Source organism: Empidonax traillii, unplaced genomic scaffold, assembly GCF_003031625.1.
Source record: "Empidonax traillii isolate 1590-97213 ecotype Southwest subspecies unplaced genomic scaffold, ASM303162v1 scaffold1385:size202427, whole genome shotgun sequence".
NCBI classification, from domain to species: domain Eukaryota; kingdom Metazoa; phylum Chordata; class Aves; order Passeriformes; family Tyrannidae; genus Empidonax; species Empidonax traillii.
This window is the reverse complement of record NW_020956578.1, coordinates 124544-143679: the sequence shown is the minus strand read 5'-3', so window position 1 is coordinate 143679 and position 19136 is coordinate 124544. Positions and strand designations below refer to the sequence as shown.

At 40.0% G+C, this 19136-nt stretch overlaps 1 protein-coding gene across 1 annotated transcript in view; it reads left to right on the top strand.

Annotated features, from left to right (window-relative positions):
* Positions 1 to 19136, top strand: part of LOC114069877 (E3 ubiquitin-protein ligase RNF38-like) — a gene marked incomplete at its 5' end in the record, with an annotated part of 61634 nt that overhangs the window by 29132 nt on the left and 13366 nt on the right. Inside the window, 6 exons of the mRNA XM_027906978.1 lie at positions 7981 to 8151; positions 11823 to 11984; positions 13442 to 13548; positions 15526 to 15610; positions 17210 to 17331; positions 18408 to 18507. Coding sequence (XP_027762779.1) covers positions 7981 to 8151; positions 11823 to 11984; positions 13442 to 13548; positions 15526 to 15610; positions 17210 to 17331; positions 18408 to 18507 — 747 coding nt within the window. The remainder of the gene's footprint in view (positions 1 to 7980; positions 8152 to 11822; positions 11985 to 13441; positions 13549 to 15525; positions 15611 to 17209; positions 17332 to 18407; positions 18508 to 19136) is intronic.

Sequence of the window (19136 nt, the reverse complement as noted above, 5' to 3'; positions counted from 1 at the left end):
GTAATGTCCTTGGAGGCCTTCCAGAATTCTAGGCCTGGAGGTTGTTGAGTCTATGGCTGTATCTTCTTTCGTAGGGTTAGGGTGTTCTTCTACAATTCTACATTGAAAAAGAGACTAAACAGGCTGTGGAATTTAGGGAATTGATATGGGAATGGGTAACAGGGGTTTGAGCTGGTGTGTTAAAGGGTAAAGGGATAATATGCTACTACTCTAAAATCTACATTTACTACATAACTACTTCTAAGACCTACAAAAATTAAAAAATCACAACATCAAAACTCCAAGGTATCAGTGGCAGTTCTGTTGACCCTTTTCCTTACTTCTCTGAGAATGGAAAACTCATCATTTCATGGTCACTTTGCCCAAGATGACATCTGACCAATCCTTCTCTGTTCACAAACAAGTCCAGTGGGGCCCATTCCCTTGTTGGCTTGCTTACCAGCTGTGTCAGGAAGCTTTCTTCCACACACTCCAGGAACCTCCTGGACTGTTTTCTCTCTGCTGTGTTGTATTTCCAGCAGACACCTGGTAAGTTGAAGTCCCACATGAGAACAAGGGCCAGCAATTGCAAGATTTCTCCCAGGTGCTTATGGAATATTTCACCTTCCTTTTTGTTGTAGTACGTTGAGGACGGCCAAGAAATAAAAACTAGGTACCTTTATGATGATGGCCGACATTCAGCTTTTATTGCTTCATCCAGCATATTACTTCTTGTTCTCACACATATGCACTGCACACTCTGTACAGAATCTTACATACCATACTATTCTTAGCTCTGTATCTATAATTTATTACTAACCTTCACATATAATTGGATGTTCACTTCTTATTTACATTCCTCTCTCACTGGTCAGTTCCCTTCCCAAGTCCTCCATGATCTCTGTGAATTTCCTCAGGGAAATGGCCTCAAAATGTTTAAGTCAAAATCCTTCACCTCTGTATCCTTCATCAGGGGCTCCACGGGCTCCCCGCTCACCCCAACACCTTTTCATCCTGCTTGGGTGGTCTATAACAGACTCCCACCAGGATATCTGCCTTATTGGCCTTCCCCCAGGTTCTTACCTTTCCCCCAGATTCTTACCCATAAACATTCAACTCTATTGACACAATTATCAAGCTCCAGACAATTGAAACACTCCGTAACATAGAGGGTTACCATATGCATGTGTCTCTACGCACATGAATCTCTTTCTTTCCACCTCTGCCTCTGTGCATGTGCATGTCTCTGTGTCTGCGTGTCTCTATTCCACCTCATCTATGTGCTCTTGTTTCTTTCAGTATCTATGTATATGCAGGTATCTGTCTCTCTTCTACTAGCTCTGTGCATGTGCATGCCACTGTTGATCTTTCAGTATTTCTTTGTGTCTGAGCATGTGCACATATCTCTGCATTTGTGTGCATGTGCTTCTGTCTCTATTCTTTTGCATCTGTGTGCACACCTCCCTTTTTCTCTTTGTGTCTGTGTACTCCAGTCTGTGTATGTGCACATGCATCTCTGTCTTCTCCTCTCTGTTTCTCACGTGTTTCTCTTCCTCTGTGTCTGTGTGCATGCATGTCTTTGTTTCTCTCTTACTCTGCATCTGTACACATGTGCACCTCACTGTCTCTGCCTGTCTGTATATGCCTGTGACTGTCTCCCCCTTCTGCATTTGTCTGCACAAGCATCTGTTGGTCACTCTTCCTATGCATCTGTGCATATATGCATCTTTGCTCCTGTATGCACATCTCTTTGACTCTCTTCGCTGGTGCCTCTCCTCCCCAATTCTGTGCCTATGTGTGCACACGTCTCTGTCTCTCTCTGCATGTGTGCATGTCTCTGTATCTCTTTGTCTCTGCATTTGTATGCCTGTGTCTGTCTCTTCCTCTGCATCTCTGCATGCCCATCTCTCCTCCTTTGTGTCTGTACATGCATGTCTCTGTCTGTGTACACATGCTCCTCTGTCTCTCCCCTCCTGTCCTCGTGCCTGTCTCTCTATCTCTCCATCTGTGTGCACATGCCTTTTTCTTGCTCTATCTGAACACGTGCATCTCTCTGCGTCTCTCTTCCTCTGCAACTGCACATGCATCTCTGTCTCTTCTCCCTTGTGTCTATGTGCATGCCCATGTCTGTGTGTGTACTTCTGTCTCTTTTTCTCTTTTCTTTCCTCAGTGTCTTTGCTCATGCCTTTGTCTTTCTTCCCTATGCATCTGTGTACGTGTGCACCTGTCTCTGTATGTTTCTGTCTCTCTGCATCTGTGCAAGCCCACATCTATCTTCCTCCGTGTTTGTGTGCATGAGCATCTCTCAGTTGCTCTTTCTCTGCTTCTGTGCATGCATGCATCTATCTGTCCATGTTTCTCTCCATGTCTTTCTGCATCTGTGCATGTGGATTTCTTTGTCTCTCTGTGTCTGTTTGCACACATCTCTGTCTATTCCTCTTTGTCTGTCTATATGCTTCTCACTTGAGATGTGGGCTTGTGCGAACCCCAAGTTCAACAAGTCCAAGTGCAAGGTTCTGTACATGGGTCAGGGCAATTCCAAGCACAAGTACAGGTTGGGAGGAGAATGGATTGAGACTAGACCTGGGGAGAAAGACTTGCAGGTCTTGGTGGATGAAAAGCTCAATATGTCTCAGCAATGTGTGGTTGAAGTCCAGAAAACCAACCATAGCCTGGGCTACATCAGAAGTAGGTTGACCAGCAGGTCAAGGGAGGTTAATCTTCCCCTCTACTCTGCTCTGGTAAGATCCCACCTGGAATTCTGCATCCAGGTCTGGGACCCCCAACACAATAAAGACACAGACCTGTTGTAAGGAGTCAAGAGGAGGTCCAGGAAGATTATCAAAGGGCTGGAGCACCTCTCCTATGAAGACATGCTAAGAGAGTTGGGGCTGTTCAGCCTGGAGAAGAGAAGGCTCCAGGGAGATCTTATAGAAACCTTCCAGTACTCAAAGAGGGCTTACAGGAAGGCTGGAGAGGGACTTTTTACAAGGGCATGTAGTGACAGGACAAGGAGCATTGGCTTTAAACCAAAAGAGGGTAGATTTAGATTAGATATTAGAAAGAAATTCTTTATTGTGAGGGTGGTGAGGCACTGGAACAGATTGCCCAGAGAAGGTGTGGCTGCCCCATCCCTGGAAGTGTTCAAGGCCAGGTTGGATGGAGCCCTGAGCAACCTGGTCTAGTGGAAGGTGTCCCTGCCCATGTCAGGGGGTTTATAACTAGGTGATCTTTAGGGTCCCTTCCAACCCTAACCATTCTATGGTTTTATGAAACAGAGCATTGAAGTTTATTGCTTGAAAACTATCTCTAATAAATACCCTTGTTTACATAAGAGAATTGATACTTATTTTTTAAAAGCTCATATTGAGTTGCACTTTTAATGGTCAGAAGCAAAATGAATGCCAGATATTCTGGTGACTGATTAAAAAAGCAATTGAACAAATGCAAATTTGGAATCTTGTTCCTGGATGAATAGAGCTGGAAGTAAAACTGAGCACTTCCATGAAGTGAGTTTCTATTCTCCCTACCACCACCTTAATTCCTTAGAGTTCCAACTTTACTGACTCACAGTATATTTTGGACACAATGTCACAGAGTAGAAGTCTGCTTTTACTGTAAACTGTCTCTAGGTGATACCTTCATAGTTCAGAGGTTTTGCTCTAGAGCTTGTGGCTCCCCTCAAAGCATGGAAATGAACAGAATTTTTAAGTCTAGTTATAACTTACAATCACACTCATAGAATGGTTTGAGTTGGAAAGGGTCTTCAGAGCTTCAACTCCCTTGCCATAAGCAGGGACATCTTTCCCTAGATCAGGTTGCTCAGAGCCCTGTCCAACCTGACTTTGAATACTTCTAATGATGGGGTATCCACAACTTCTTTGGCCAACCTGTTCCACCGTCTCACAAGCCTCATCATAAATAATTTCTCCCGTATGTCCAATCTAAATCTACCCTCTTTCAATTTAAAACCATTGCCCCTGATTATGTCACTACAGGCCCTGGTAAAAAGTCTTTCTCTGTATTTCTTATAAGACCCATTTATATATTGAAAGGCTGCAATAAGATCTCCCTGTAGCCTTCTCTTCTCCAGGCTGGACAACCCCAACTCTTCCAGCCTTTCTTCACAGGAGAGGTGTTCCATCCCTCTGATAATTTTTGTGTCCCTCTCTGGACCTGTTCCAACAGGTCCATGTCTTTATTGTTCTGGAGGCCCCAGAGCTGGCCCCAGAGAATCAACTGTACCATCCAGCTTAGTGTCATCTGGAAACTTGCTGAGGGTACACTCAATCCCACTATCTTAGTGATGAAGATATTAAATATGGACCCTTGAGGGACACCACTCATTACTGATTTGTACTTGGACACTGAGCCATTAACTAAAAGTCTTTGGATGCAGCCATCTAGCCAATTCCTTATCCATCTAACAGTCCATTTGTTAAACCAAATTTACAGTCCAGAATGTTGTAGGGGACTATTTCAAAAGCCTTATGTCATGGTTTAAGAATAACATTCTCCAAACCACATGCTGCTCTCTCTCTCGCTCCCCCACTTTCTTCCCCCCCCCCCAAGATGGAGAGGACAATTGGAGGCAGAAAAGGAAAAGGTCACGGCTTGAGATAAGAACAATTTACTGCAAAAAACAATGAGATAAGAAAAGGAACAGCAACAATACTAATGCCAGAGGGTACAAAAAAGAAATGATTCACATGGAAACCCTCTGACAATTGACAATACTGGACAGCTCCCCTTGCCATGTTTACTTGACCAGAACGGAACCCCTTCTCCCCAGAAGAGAGTCCCTTTCCTCCTCCCATGGCAATGACATGAGGTGGTATAGAATAACCTCCAAGTCCTAGCAATGCCCCCTCCTGGCTACTGAAAAAATTAACCCTGTCCTGGCCAGAACAAGGACACCTTACAGAAGTTTAGGTAGATGACATCTGTAGCTCTTCCCTTATCCACTGATGCAGTCATTCCATCGTAGAAGGCCACTAGATTAGTTAGGCACGAGATGCCCTTGGTGAAACCATGTTGACTGTCTCAAATGACTTCCCTGTCTTCTACAGGAGGATCTTTTCCGTGATCTTACAGCAAGTGAGGTTGACTGATCAAGTAGTTCCCAGGATTCTCCTTATTACTTTTTTTTTTAAATGGGTACATTTTCTTCGTTTTCTGGCCACATACTTGTAAAACCTTTCTCTGTATTCTTGCCAAATTCAACTCCAGCTGTGCCTTACCTTTTCTGATCCCATCCCTGCAGCATCCCTATATTCTTTCCAGGATACCTGTCCTTTGTTCAATGGTCTATGCATTTCCTTATTACAGTTTAGTTTGAACAGGAGGTCCTTACTCAGCCATGCTGATTTCCTGCCTTCCTTGCCTGATTTCTTACACATGGGAATTGAGAGCTCTTGTGCTCTAAGAAAAATGTCTTTAAAGAGCTACTAGCTCCATTCAGATCCTTTACCTCTGAGGGCAGTTTCCTGGAGGTTCCATCCACTAATTTCTTAAACATCTGAAAGTCTTGACTTTACACTTTGTCTGGCCCATATCCCTCAAGATTGTGAATTCCACAATCTTCCACATCATCACTGCAGCCCAGGATGCCTCTGATCTTGACCTCTGCAGTTAGTTTGTCTGTGTCAGTGAACAACAGGTCTAGTAACACACTTCCACTGGTTGGGCTGTCTATTATCTGGATTAAGGAATTCTCCTCAGTGCCCTCCAATAGCTTACTGTCCTGCTTTTCCAGGAGGTATCAGGGTGATTGAAGTCTCCCAGCAGGATCAGAGCCTGTGAGCATGATGCTTCCTTCCTATAGTTGAAGTAAGAATCTTTCTTCAACAGGCTCCCCTTGATCGGGCAGCCTGTAGCAAACACCAACCATGAGGTTTTCTTTGTTGGTTTAACCCCTAGTTTTTTACCATAAACTCCCAAGGGCTTTGAGCAGCCTGGTCTAGTGGAAGGTGTCCCTGCCATGGCAGGGAGGCTGGAACTAGATGATCTTTAAAGGCCCCTTCTAACCCAAACCATTCTATGATTCTATGATTTCACAGCTGTTTCTCTGTTGATTCCTAATGCATCAGCAGCCCTTGGCTCTTCTGTTACTCAAAACTCCTTCCCCTGACAAATCTAGTTTAAAGGTCTCCTTATAAGTCTAGTCAGCTTGTTGGTGAAGACCCCCTTGCCCCACTTGGCCACATGAATACCATCAGCTCCCAGCAGACCCAGCTTCTCAAAGGTAAAGGTTAAAACTTTGAGTATGGCATCAGCCACACAGCCAGGCATTCACCTTGAGCAGATGATAAACTAGTGTTTACCAGGCTCAGTAGCCTCTCAGGAATGTCATGAATGCAAGCTCCTGGTAGGCATCAGAGTTCTCTAGAAAAGTTGTCTGGATAGTAAATGGGTGCTTTGTTGCCTCTCAGTAAGGAGTCTCCAATCACTTATACTTACATGCTTTTCTGGTGGCACTGGTTCTAATGCGGTAGGGTAGTTTGATCAACTTCATGTAATCAGCTTCTCCTGGACTCTGTCCATTACTCATGTGCTCTTCAATTTCCAACCTCAGAGCATCATGTCTGTTACAGTCTCACCATCCTCATCGAAAAAAATTTCTTCCTTATACCTAAGTGTTGAGGAATACATCTGGTGCATGTAGCTCAGTGTGCAAACTGCAGACTGAGATGCAGATTAAGCTCTGGGTGGGAGCCTGAGACAAGAGGCAGAGGCCATGAACTGCCAACCCTTTGGTTAACAAAGGACATGAAGACTGGTGGTGCCAGCCAGGTGAATGGACACTGAGAGACACAGCTGGAGCTGAAGACTCAGGAGAAAGAGCTCTACCCATGTCCACTGTTGTAGTCACTCCTCTTACCTTCCCCTTGCACAACCTTAAGGCTGTTGCTCAGACTGGGATAGTGCACAATACCACACATTTATCTCCTGCTTACATTCCCAGATACTGTGCTGTCTGTTGAGCTCCTTTTGTTACATAGCTACTTGTCTGAAGAGTTTTTCTAGCTGGGCACACTTATGTAGTTACGACATCCACCGCTGCCTTCAGCAGGTAGGGGAACTAGGGGACTTCCAGATACTGGAGCTCCATGCAGCCTGAGGTCTGGACAGCTATATCGATCCCTGGGAATTCTATTTGGGTGGAGATGTCCACATAGATAGGCTGTAGTGCTTCTGTTTGGATTACTGCCTTGCAGTTGTGTCAGATGGACACCATTTTCTTTCAGTAAATCACTTTAAGTCTCAGGACAGAAGAGAAAGGGACAGCAGATACTAGCAAGAGGGGAAAGAAGAAAAGGGGCACAACTTCAAGCAACAGAGTTGTCTAGGGCGCAATCTGAAATTTATAAGTCCTTCAGTTACAACTAACAATTGTTTTCTTGGCATGTTCCTGTAAATGTAATGTCTGGGAAGAACAGCAACTACTATGGTAAGCAAACCTGCTCCTCCCCTTGGGAGTCTGTGCCTGATAATGGAATGTGAACACCCCCAACTGTCGTTGTTTGTGAGGACGACCATAATAATAAAACTGGGCACCAGATGATGATGGCCTAAATTCAGCTTTTATTCTCTTCATCCAGAATATTACATTGTCTTCACACAACTGCACTCACACACTGTCCCCTAGAATCTTACATACTAACACTATTCTTAACTCTATTATCTATATTTGCCACTAACCTTCACATATGATTGGACGTTCACCTCTTATTTACATTCTTTTCCATGCTGCCAGGCACTGCATGGCCTTGCTGCATCCTCTGACACCCAACTCCTATTGACTTCATCTGAAATAAAAGGCCCTTTGCACCTTGCAAATGTAGCTGGTAGCATTATACTTTTAGACTCTGCTCTGTACTAGAACATTTCATTGAGTTTCTGAATGAATTATTGTGTGGGTTGTGTTTGTAAGCTAAGTAGACTGCTTTCTTTTAATAATCTCCTTTCACTCTAGATGTAAAAATGTTCATTTTCTTTCAGATGCTTCAGGCGTGCTCAGTCCAACATCTACCAGTACCATATGCAGCATTCCCACCTCTGATTTCCAATGACCCATTCCTTTTGCATCCTCCTCACCTCTCTCCACAGCATCCTTCTCACCTGCCACCTCCAGGACAGTTTGTTCCTTTCCAAGCACAGCAGTCACATTCAGTAAGTAATGCTTATTATCCCTGCTACTAAAATATTTGGGGGTTGATCAGCAAATAATGCTCTTGTCCTTCCAATAACATTCTGATTGAGAGAATTTAGAGTAAGTAATAGGGTTTTGTAGTAGTGCTACCTGAGCAAGACTTTGAAGAAAAAAAAGTATTGTTTTGAAATTAATTTTTGATTCTCTTAAGATTTCCTCAGCTGTTGCCGACTCTTTTTCCTTGGACAACTCTACTCCTGTCAGTCTGACATAAGTTTGCTTCATATATTGCTTCTGAAGGTGATGTTCTTCCAGAAATTTAAAGAATATAGAGACCTAAGTGTAGTGCAGCAGTGGTCTCAGAGAAAAAACTTTGTAGAGAGACCAGAAAGCACAAAGCATTATTTGTATTGCATGCTTCTACCATATTAATTCATAGTTTATTTAAAGTTTAGCCATCAGCATGCTTGTAGCAAGCGTGGGTAGAGCCCTTCTCAAATCTTCGTTCGCAAAGCCTAGCCATGATGAACTGTATTTAAAGTGAGTAATCCCCCAAACACTAGTGTGAAAAGTATTACTCAAATAAACTTGTGTGAAAAGGTAATGCCTTCATAATAGGGCTTATGCAAATATGAGAGAAGATGCTATTTTGACACAAAGGAAAAAAATTAGATTTTGCAATTTCTACCTGTTAATCTTCTGCCAGAGGTTAGTAGTATCTACTTAATAATCTTCTTCCAGGCACATTTGTTTCTTTGGAGCTCTACCAATATTTCATTAATAGAAAAATACAAAATCATTTCAGTATTACTGACAAATACTGCTCAGATTGTTTTGAGCAGTAACAAATACTGCTGTGGTAAATGTCAGATGTTGGCACTACTGTAATAATTTCAGTTTAGTCATGGGGGAACAGTTCTACATAGTTTTCTCTGGTAATAAGGATGTTTTCTCTCAGAAAATGTCAGGCCTTCTTTCTTAACCTAAATTGCTAATTTAGCTTCAAGAATAGTCTCCTTTGTTAACTTTTAGCTCTTTTTGATAGCTTGTTTTTTTGCTGTCAAGTCTTGCTAGAAGAATTATTTCCTTAAATATTCTGACTATATAAAGTTTATTCAGTAGAATGGGGAAACAGTTTTCCTTTGCTTCCACAAGATGACTTTCATATCTGACTGTTTTGAAGAATGTGGAATTCAGTACTGGGAAAAGAAAGGTGATTTAGTGAAATAGAGTTAAGGTTTTCCTGAAAAATGAGACCAAAATGAGCTGAGATTTGAATTGATCTTTCCGAATTGATCTTTTCCTAATAGCATACATATAGCTTCAAGATAATGTGTCTAGCCTAAATAGGGCAATAGATTATTTGTAAGTATAAATCAAGGTATTTACAATGAAGATTTTTGTCTCACAGAGAAATACTGAGTTCTTTCTTCTTATGGTATTGAAGTAGAACTATTTTCTTCAGTTTGAGAACATGTTTCCGTTAAGGAAGTCAGTTGCTACCTTATATATGCAAAGGGATCATAGGGTCACAGTATAATTCAGATGTAAAGACACCTCAGGAAGTCTCTAATTTAAATGTCTGTTTAAAACAGGATCAGCTATGAGGTTAGGTGAGGGTGCTCAGGGCTTTTTCTAGTCGGATCTTGAAAACCTCCAAGGATGGAGACTACACAAATTCTCTAGGCTCCTGTTCCACTGTTTGACTGTCCTCATGGTGAAAAAGCTTCTATTTGTATTTAGCTGCAACCTTTTTTGTTTTTACTTATGCCCATTGTGTCTTGTCCTTCCACCATGCACCACTGTAAAGAGCCTTACTTCATCTTATTGATCAAATCTCTGTAGGTATTAGAAGGCCACTGTTAGATTTTCTTTCCTGCTCCCTCAAGCCTTTTCTTCTCCTGGCAGAAAAAGCCCAGTTCTTTCAATTCTTCTAATAAGACAAATGTTCCAGTCCCCTTACCACCTTGGTGGCTCTCATTTGATCTTGTTCTACTTTGAGCTTGTTCTACTTTAACGTCTTTTTTTTTTTTTTTTTTCTATTTGGGTGTCCAAAACTGGATGTAGTATTATACATGAGGTCTAACAAGTATTGAGTAGAAGGTGTAGATTTACTCAATCTACTGACTATGCTACTGTGCTACTGTTTGTTACCAAGGGCCTCAGGGCCTTTTCAGCAGAGCTGCTTCATAGCCAGTTACTCCCCAACCCAGATTGTTGCCAAGGGTTCTTCTTTCTCAGGTGTAGGACTTGGCATATGTCCTTGTTGAATATCATAAGGTTCCTATTGGCCCATTTCTCCAGGCTGTTCATGTCCTGCTGTATGGCAGCCTTACCTTCCAGTGTATGGATTGTTCCCTGCAATTTGATATCAGCTGTAGACTTCATGAGCAAGTACTCAGTATCTTCCAGGTGAGTGATAACGCTGTTAAAGAGGATAGGTCCCTGTGGTATACCACTTGTTACCAGCATCTTAGTAAACTATTACCCATTAACCACCATGATCTAAGCCTGATCATCCAAACATTTTTTATCCATCTGGTTGTCCACCCATCCAGACTGTAACATACAAACTTAGATACAAGAGTATTGTGAGAGTGTCAAAAGCCTTGCTAAAGTTGAGGTGAATGACATCCACTGCTCTCCCCTCATCCACAAATCATCACCTGATCATACTAGACAATCTGGTCAATTTTCCCTTGGTATAGCCATGCTGACTCTTCCATATGCCCAGAAATATGTTCCAAGAGGACTGACTTCATGATTTTCCCAGGGATTAAAGTAAGATTGACTGGTCTGTAGTTTCCCAGATTGTCCTTTTCGCCTTTTTTGTTGATGAATGCAATGTTTGCCTTTCTCCAGTTGTTACAGATCTCCCCTATCTCCACAACCTTTTAAAGATTATAGCAACCATGCAAGGACATCAACTCTTGGATGTAGTCCATCTGGTCCCATGGACTTGTATGGATCAAGTTCTCTCAAGTAATAAATCTGACTCAATCCTCATCCACTGCTAGTATTTCTTCTCCAGATTCCTTGCCCTAGTGGCATAAGAGGGAAGAGGTGTGGGGGATTATGGTCAGTATATAACAGTCATTCTCTGCTGCACCTTCCTTTTCACACCTTTCCTCTGCTCCGATATGGGTTTTTCATGGGCTGCAATCTATCATGAAAATTTGCTCTAGTGTAGGTTCTTCCATGGGCTGCAGTCCTATCAGGAAAATCTTCTTTGGCATGAGTTCTCGATGGACCACAGTTGCTTTGGGAAATATCAATCTGTTCCAGAGTGGGTCCTCCGTGGGCTGCAGGGAATATCTGCTCTTGTGCCATGGAGCACTTCATCCTTCTCCTATTCACAGTTTTTTTGTTCCCTCCGACTCCCCGTACAGCTTTCCCCTTCCCCCTCTCTTTCTTAAATAGTTTTTCACAGAGGCACTACAAACACTGCGGATTGGCTCAGCTTTGGCCTGCAGTGGGTTGGCACAAGGAAGCCCCTTACCTCTCGCACAGAGGCTACTCCTACAGTCCCCCACCTCCACTACCACAGCCTTGCCACATATACCCAGTACAACTACATAAAATTTTCACAACTACTCAGAACATGTAGTTGGAGTTATGGTTTTCTGGTATTGAAAAATAAATTTTAAAAACTGGTTTTCTATTAATACAACAAACCCTATGTTTCTTTTAGCCACTTCAAAGGATAGAGAATGAAGTAGAACTGCTTGGAGAACATCTTCCTATAGGAAGCTTTACCTACTCTCCGTCAACTCATCCACCAACATTGACTTCCTCAGCTTCTATCCAACTCTTAACCTATGATCCTTTAAATCAAGAGGTTTCATTTGGGATAGTAAGTATTGTTTTTGTACTACATCCTCATGCATGCTGAGTTCAAGGTCTTGATCTTTGTTTTAAGTTATAACCATTTTATTTAAAATTACATTTTTGCAATTGAATTTCATTAGTGGCTGCAGCTGTGGAAAGTCAGGGTGGTTGGTTTTTAGGGTTAGACTTACATCATAGAGTTTAAGGGCTCAAACTTGGAAAAATTACTTACATGGTTTATACCAGTGAAAGAACTCCTGTGTATATGTTGTTAAAAACTCTCATTCCTACCCAACCACCTGCAAAAGACAGTGCGTTGCACCACGCTGAAAGACCTTGGCTTTTGTTTTGCATCATGTTCATCTATTCAAGTCCTACCTGTCCAAACCAGCCCATATACAAAGCCTTACAAAACACTTATTAGCTAGCTGTCCAGATTCTGTCCAGGACAGAGTTAATTTCTGCAGAAGTTGTGAGGAGGGGGAGCCTGGAGCCCTAAGAGCTTGGCTAGGAAGTTATTCTATACCACCTCAGGTCAAGTGCCGGGGGCTGGGATAAGGAACTTTCTGGCTGCTGAGATGAAGGATATAGTTTTCCGGTGGTGAGGTAGGTAAGCCATCTGCCATTGCTCATTGTTGTCCGGGGTCCATGATGAGAATTGCTCCATGTGAAACACCTTATATTTTGTATAGTTTTGTTATTAATATTGTTGCTGTTACTTTTTGTTTTCTTGTTTCATTGCTGTTTCCAGTAAATTATTCTTATCTCAACCCGTGATCTTTGCCTTTTGTGCCTCCCATTCAAGGGGGAAGGGGAGTGGTTCGTGGTCTTTTTAGTGGCAGTACTAAATTGGGGAATACCATTCCTAAACCATGACAACCTTAATTGACGCCCAATGTGGGACACAAAGGGTTGAGATAACAACAGATCTGCCCAGAGTGGGTTGGAAAGAAATTTGATCTAAGCATTTGCTGTATTAGGTCCAGAGCCACTGGTCATGATATTGCTTGATCTGTTCATGTGGGTGTGGCACCTAACCTGGTATGTATTCCTGTATGTGCTGCTCATGGTGCTCTTTTTCAGAGCAGGGAGAGGAATCACAATTGCTTTGTTGCTGTACAGTGTGATATCAGTTTATGACATGATACCATTAAGGACAATAATGATCATTTGGGATGTGTATTCAGTGTTGCTCTCCTACTCTTACCTTGGGTGCTACCTCTGGGAATTCATTAATAATCGTACCCAGTCTGTGGGGGGAACAAGGGGAGATGATTTTCCCCAGCTTTTCACCCCCTTTTCCTCGTTCCGGCCTGTTACAACAGCTTTTGAGAATCTTGAATCTTGAAAAGACTGGTATTTTTTGGCTTGGACAGGGTTGGATTTCTTTGGATAATGCTTTATTTAAAAATTATTTCAACACTCACTTTTCATTTAATTTCATTATTAAATAAGACAAGAATTTTTTCTTCCTTTTTTCAGCCTTATCCACCTTTTATGCCTCGAAGACTCACAGGGCACAGTAGATACCTATCACAGCAACCAATACCACCACATGCGTACCATCCCAGCCTAATACCATATGTGTTGTAAGTCCAAAGCACATTGTACTCATAGACTACCTAATAACTCTGTAAGCTAGTTGATCCCCTCAATATTCTTTTATGTTTGGGCTCTACCACAGGTTACAAACAGTTCAAGCAATCCCAAGGAATAAGAGAACTTGTAGCTAAATTTAAAGTTTCCAGTCTATTTAAACTAATACAAGTGAACAGTTTTATGATAATGTAGTTTTGGCATCTCCTATGCCTCTTTTTTCTGTTGAAATCTCCTTAAAGATGTTCAGTGTAGAATGATTACACGTGATTCTTTGATAACAGTTGAGTTATACCCATCATTACATTCTAAAGTCTACTTATGTAGGATAAAGATCTAACACTCCTTACAGAAAAAAAAAAACCCAAAAAAACCCTCACCCCCCCCCTTAGCAAAATCAATTCATTCAATTAATTACTGACACATAATGAGGGGAGTCTTCCTAGGTGTGTGTGTGTTTTGGTTTTTTGTTTGAGGGGGTTTCTTTCTTCTGAACTGATAATCTGTTACAGCTTTTTAACTTCTGCACTTGATTAACCATTTGTGGAAGAGAAGGGATGGTAGAAGTAGCATTAAGGGATTATCAGTAACCTTTTAAAGTAGATCCCATCTGCTGTAGATTAGATGTGAGACATGGAATTTATTGTTCTTTGTAGGTTCTGTTTTTGAAATTTATTCAAAATGCTTAGAAAATGAGGATATTTTTTTATGAAGGTGTCATTGACAGGGAGATAATCCGACTTTATCCTTTATTGTTTTGCCACATCTATAGATGTTGACTCCATAGTTTGACTTGCATCAAAATAGCACCAGGATATATGATTCAGTGAAGTTCTTAAACTTTGCATTGTTCATTCTGACAAAGTCTCTTCTGATGTTATAGCTGCTTGCCTGTTTACTCAGGGAAGATTGCTTGTGTGTCACAATAATTCCTGATTAATTTATAGTGCTGTTGATTTTTAATTTCCATGATTGTGCATTAAACTTTGATCCATGTTATTATTTTGGGATGGCGATGTTTTTTTAACTTAAAAGAAAAACTAGAAAAAAAATGCATGTTCTTCTCTTTTATATCTGCAGAGGTTCTTCTCTGGTCAAATCCATGTTATATAGGAATGCATAGTTTGGTCTGCTGTCAGTGTGGAAGTTGGCACAGTACTGTATTGTAATTCTTTGTTATGTGCATTATTGAAAAGGAGACTGAGGGGCAGCCTCATTGCTGCTCTCTTCAGCTTCCTGAGGAGGCGAAGTGTGGAGGGAGGTGTTAATCACTTCTTCCTGGTATCCAGGGACAGGACACGTGGGAATGGTTCAAAACTGTGTCAGGTGAAGTTCAGATTTGACATTAGGAAGCATTTCTTTACTGATAAGATGGTCATACACTGGAACAGGCTTCCTAGAGAGATGGTCAATGCCCCAAGCCTGTCAGTGCTTAAGAGGCATTTGGACAGTGCCCCGAATAATATGCTTTAACGCTGGGTCAGTCCTGAAGTGGTCAGGCAGTTGGACCAGATGATTTCTGTGGGTTCCTTCCAACTGAAATACTCTATTCTGTTCTCTTCTGAGTGCTTGAATGTTTTTGTATTGGGGAACTAAGTGAACTCGAGTTATTAATCTTTATTGATAGTCTATCTATTTAAATAAATTTAAATCCAGAAACTTTGTTCAATATTAATATTAACTCTGTGATGCAGGCTATCATGAAATTAATTTCTGTAATAACACTGAGCCTTACTGTAAGTTTTCATAGTAATATACATGCAATTTAAAAATGCAATACATCGAGTACCAAAAAGTGATGCAATTTTTATTCTTAATTCTTTTAATTCTCAATTTCAAATTTAAACTTTTACTGATTCTTAGAATTTTTTTATTTAAGAAGGATCAATAACATAACTCTACCTCTAACATGTTTGCGTGCTTTCCTTCATAAAGATGTTGAGTTTTACTGTTGTTTGTTTTTCTGGCAGATCAGTGCTTCCAGTGCCACCTGCAGTTGGACCAGCTTTCAGTTTTGAGTTGGACGTGGAAGATGTAGAGGTAGAAAACTACGAGGTTGGTGTGTGAAGTACAAATTCATGAGGAGCAGATGTTAATACATGAACTTAAATGGTCTTTTACTTTTCGAAGACAAAAAAATGGATTAAATAAATGTAATCTTTATGAAGACAAAATGTAGAAACGTTTCATTTTTTTCCATACTGGTTTCTAACACTGGATGTTAGAAACATCCTTATTTTGTATTTATTGCCTTTCCCCAAATCTATCCTTTCAGATTAGCAATGGTTAAATTCCTCAACTCTCCATTCTAGATGTGACTGTTCTTTTTGCATTTTTTCTTGATTTTTAAATATCGAGCATAAATATCCTATTCTTTTGAATATACTATAACTTGGTGCTTTTTATGTGCCTTGCTATCTTTATAGATTAGTGTTAACATTAGAGGATGAATTCAGGTAAATATTCTGTTGGCAAGAATCTCTTAATATATTTTTTCTCTTGACAATAAGAAGAGTACAGCAAGTCACATATTTTGAAATAAAATTTCAGTGTCTTAGATAATTGAGGGTTGATCCCAGCTCTTGTCCTTGCTGCTTCTCAGGCTGTTGGATTCCCATCAGATTCTGTTCAGAACCTCAGCTGCTGCCTACCCCTCCTCATGTATCTATTTCTCCTTGATTCTGCTCAGAGATATGCATGTATGCTGTCATGTAGCATTTACAGAGTAATGAGAGACTGTCCTATAATGCTTCTTGTGCTAGTTAAAAGAAGCATCATATTGTAGCTGACACATTGGGCTCCAGGTTTTGGGCTATTTGAGTATCTGTACTCTTTGCATCTTTCATCAAATCTCTTAACCTCTGTGGTTCAGTTCTCTATCAAGTTTATACTGATGCTTTTCTGGAGCCCCTCACACAGGAGCAGAAATTATTTACATGAGGATCACTTAGGAACAGTGTTCTACCTGTATGAGTACAAAATTTAATCAGAAAGTGTCTCTATTCAGTTTGATGTCATGCCTTTGTTTCCAAAGGTTCAGCATAAAATCTCCATGTCTCAATTCAGTTAGCCCAGGAAGTGGAATGGGAGTAAAAATTGTCCCTTTAAACTCTTGGACACCTAGAGCTAGGCTCATTGCATATTCCTAGAAAGCAAGTTTGTCAATATTTTCTTCTGGTTACTCACACTACTGTGTTGGGGATGGAGCAAGGAGATTAATTTAAAAAAAAAAAAAAAACGATCAAACTGTGAATACAGCTACAGGAGTGATTAATAGTTAGATCATGGATATTTGGAAATCCTGAAGATACTATCTTATGCAGTTCAGAAGGATTCATCAATGATCAAACTTTGAAAGACATCTTTCCATAGTACTTGCAGTTGTAGAGAGAGAAGCAAGATAAAACCTGTCTTGATTAGCTCAGTTGGTTAGAGCAGGGTGCTAATAACATCAAGGTTGTGGGTTTGATCCCCATATGGACCATTCACTTAAGAGTTGGACTTGATGATCCTTGTGAGTCCTTTCCAACTCAGAATATTCTGTGATGAGGTGGGTTGTGCCATCTGTGACATGGCAGAAGAAATCACTTCTAGTAGAGCTGGAGCTTGTTTGTGGAAATGAATGTTATAAAGTCCAAATTGCTTGTTTCATAGGCACTGTTGAATTTGGCAGAACGTCTAGGAGAAGCCAAACCTCGAGGACTGACAAAGACAGACATTGAACAACTTCCATCTTACAGGTTCAGTCCAAGCAATCATCAATCAGAGCAGACATTGTAAGTACATCTATCTCAAAATTACATACTTTACATAACTATTTCCATGCCTACAGACTGCAGCCTAAACTAAGCAAATACTCTAACACAAGTGCTCTAAAAGCACTCAAATAAAAAAAAATATATTTTCTTAAACCATTTTTCAAATCAGATATAATTTATCTTGACTTTAAAATTCTGCATATTCTCACTTCAGTTATATGTCCAAATTTAGTTATTTAGTATTTTTAAAAAGTTTTACAAATTTTTGTTTGGCATACCAGATGGCTTGGAATTCAGCCTATATTGAAATATTTCCAATTACTGATGTTTTAAGTGCTCCTGAAAGAGCTTTTGACAGACTTTGAGGTTTAAAGTTATATTTACTTATTTTTGAGAAAAATTCTGTTTGAAAAATCTATATAACAGAGAAATGAGATATAGGCGGGAGGCAGCAAAAGTGATATACAGCGCTGTCAAATGTTTGAAATTGAACTGAAGAGGTTTTTTTCTCTAATGTTCCACTTAGAGAAATTTTCAATGATGTTTTTAACATAGTAGGGAATAAGAAAAATAAAAATACCAGAGAACTTAAGTTGATGATGTCTTTGGGGAAGAAATGTGTTTATAAAACATGTACAACAGAATATAGATTTCATTTAAGGAGAAATTTCTCATAGTAAAAATGTGTGTGATCTTTAATCAGCTATGACTTTCAGAAATACTCAAAGCAAGTTTTGTGGGATTTTTTTATTTTAATGTAGCTAAAATAAAGTTAAAACTGAAATATGCTATAGGGTTTGCACTGCCTGTTTATAACAGCAGGCATGAACTCCAGTACTTTGAATTATGGTAATACAGTCTATTTACTGCTTGGACCAGTGAACTGCCTTGTCTGCTTTGGGATTTGAAAACATGGTAAACAAAACAAAAGAAATTCTCATTTTACATTAGTCCACTGGAAATCTATACCCACAAAAATTTGATCACTGTAGACACTTGAGTGGTTTTAAAAACCACTTTTGCAGACACACCTAACAAGCTGTCTGTTGCTATTGAATGGGAAAGTTTATAGATATTTGCTGTCTTTTTTTTAGGTGTGTAGTGTGTATGTGTGACTTCGAAGCAAGGCAGCTACTTAGAGTCTTACCCTGTAACCACGAGTTTCATGCCAAGTGTGTTGATAAATGGCTTAAGGTAAATAAAATCTGTGTTGAATGCAATTTATAATGTCCTAGTTTGTAGTTTCATTTTTTTCTTTAGTTTTCTACTGCATTACATCTCATTTCCCATTTTTAATATTTAGTCTCTGAAGTAACAAAACAGGGCACAATCTGAATTTATCTTCTTTTTCTTGTCTCCTTACATTATAGAAATATTCCTTTTTAGCAATTAACAAAAGATATTTCTTTTTAATAATAACTGGAATAGGGTATTTTAAAAGGAATATGAAAAGAATTATCTTTACTAGGAGAAAGTGCTCCTATAAGAATCTTTCCTATCATTATGAATTTGAATTCTTTGGGTCAATAAAAATATATCTATTTTTATAAGTTTTAAGACAGGATTGAGAGACATTAGAAAACAAAAAAGGCCTTAGCATGAAATTATGTCTTTATGCATGCTATGATATATTCTTTCAAAACAAGTTGTGGGGAAGACCTAGATGCAGGACAGTGCAATAAGTTGACAGATAGGATAGAACTGGTACAGAAGGTGAGAAGAATAGGAATACAGTTTAGAAGGTGATATATAGGGAGACATCTGTTTAATCTGTGTTATCCAGACCTACTTCTAATAAGGTATTCATTCCTTTTTTTTCTTAC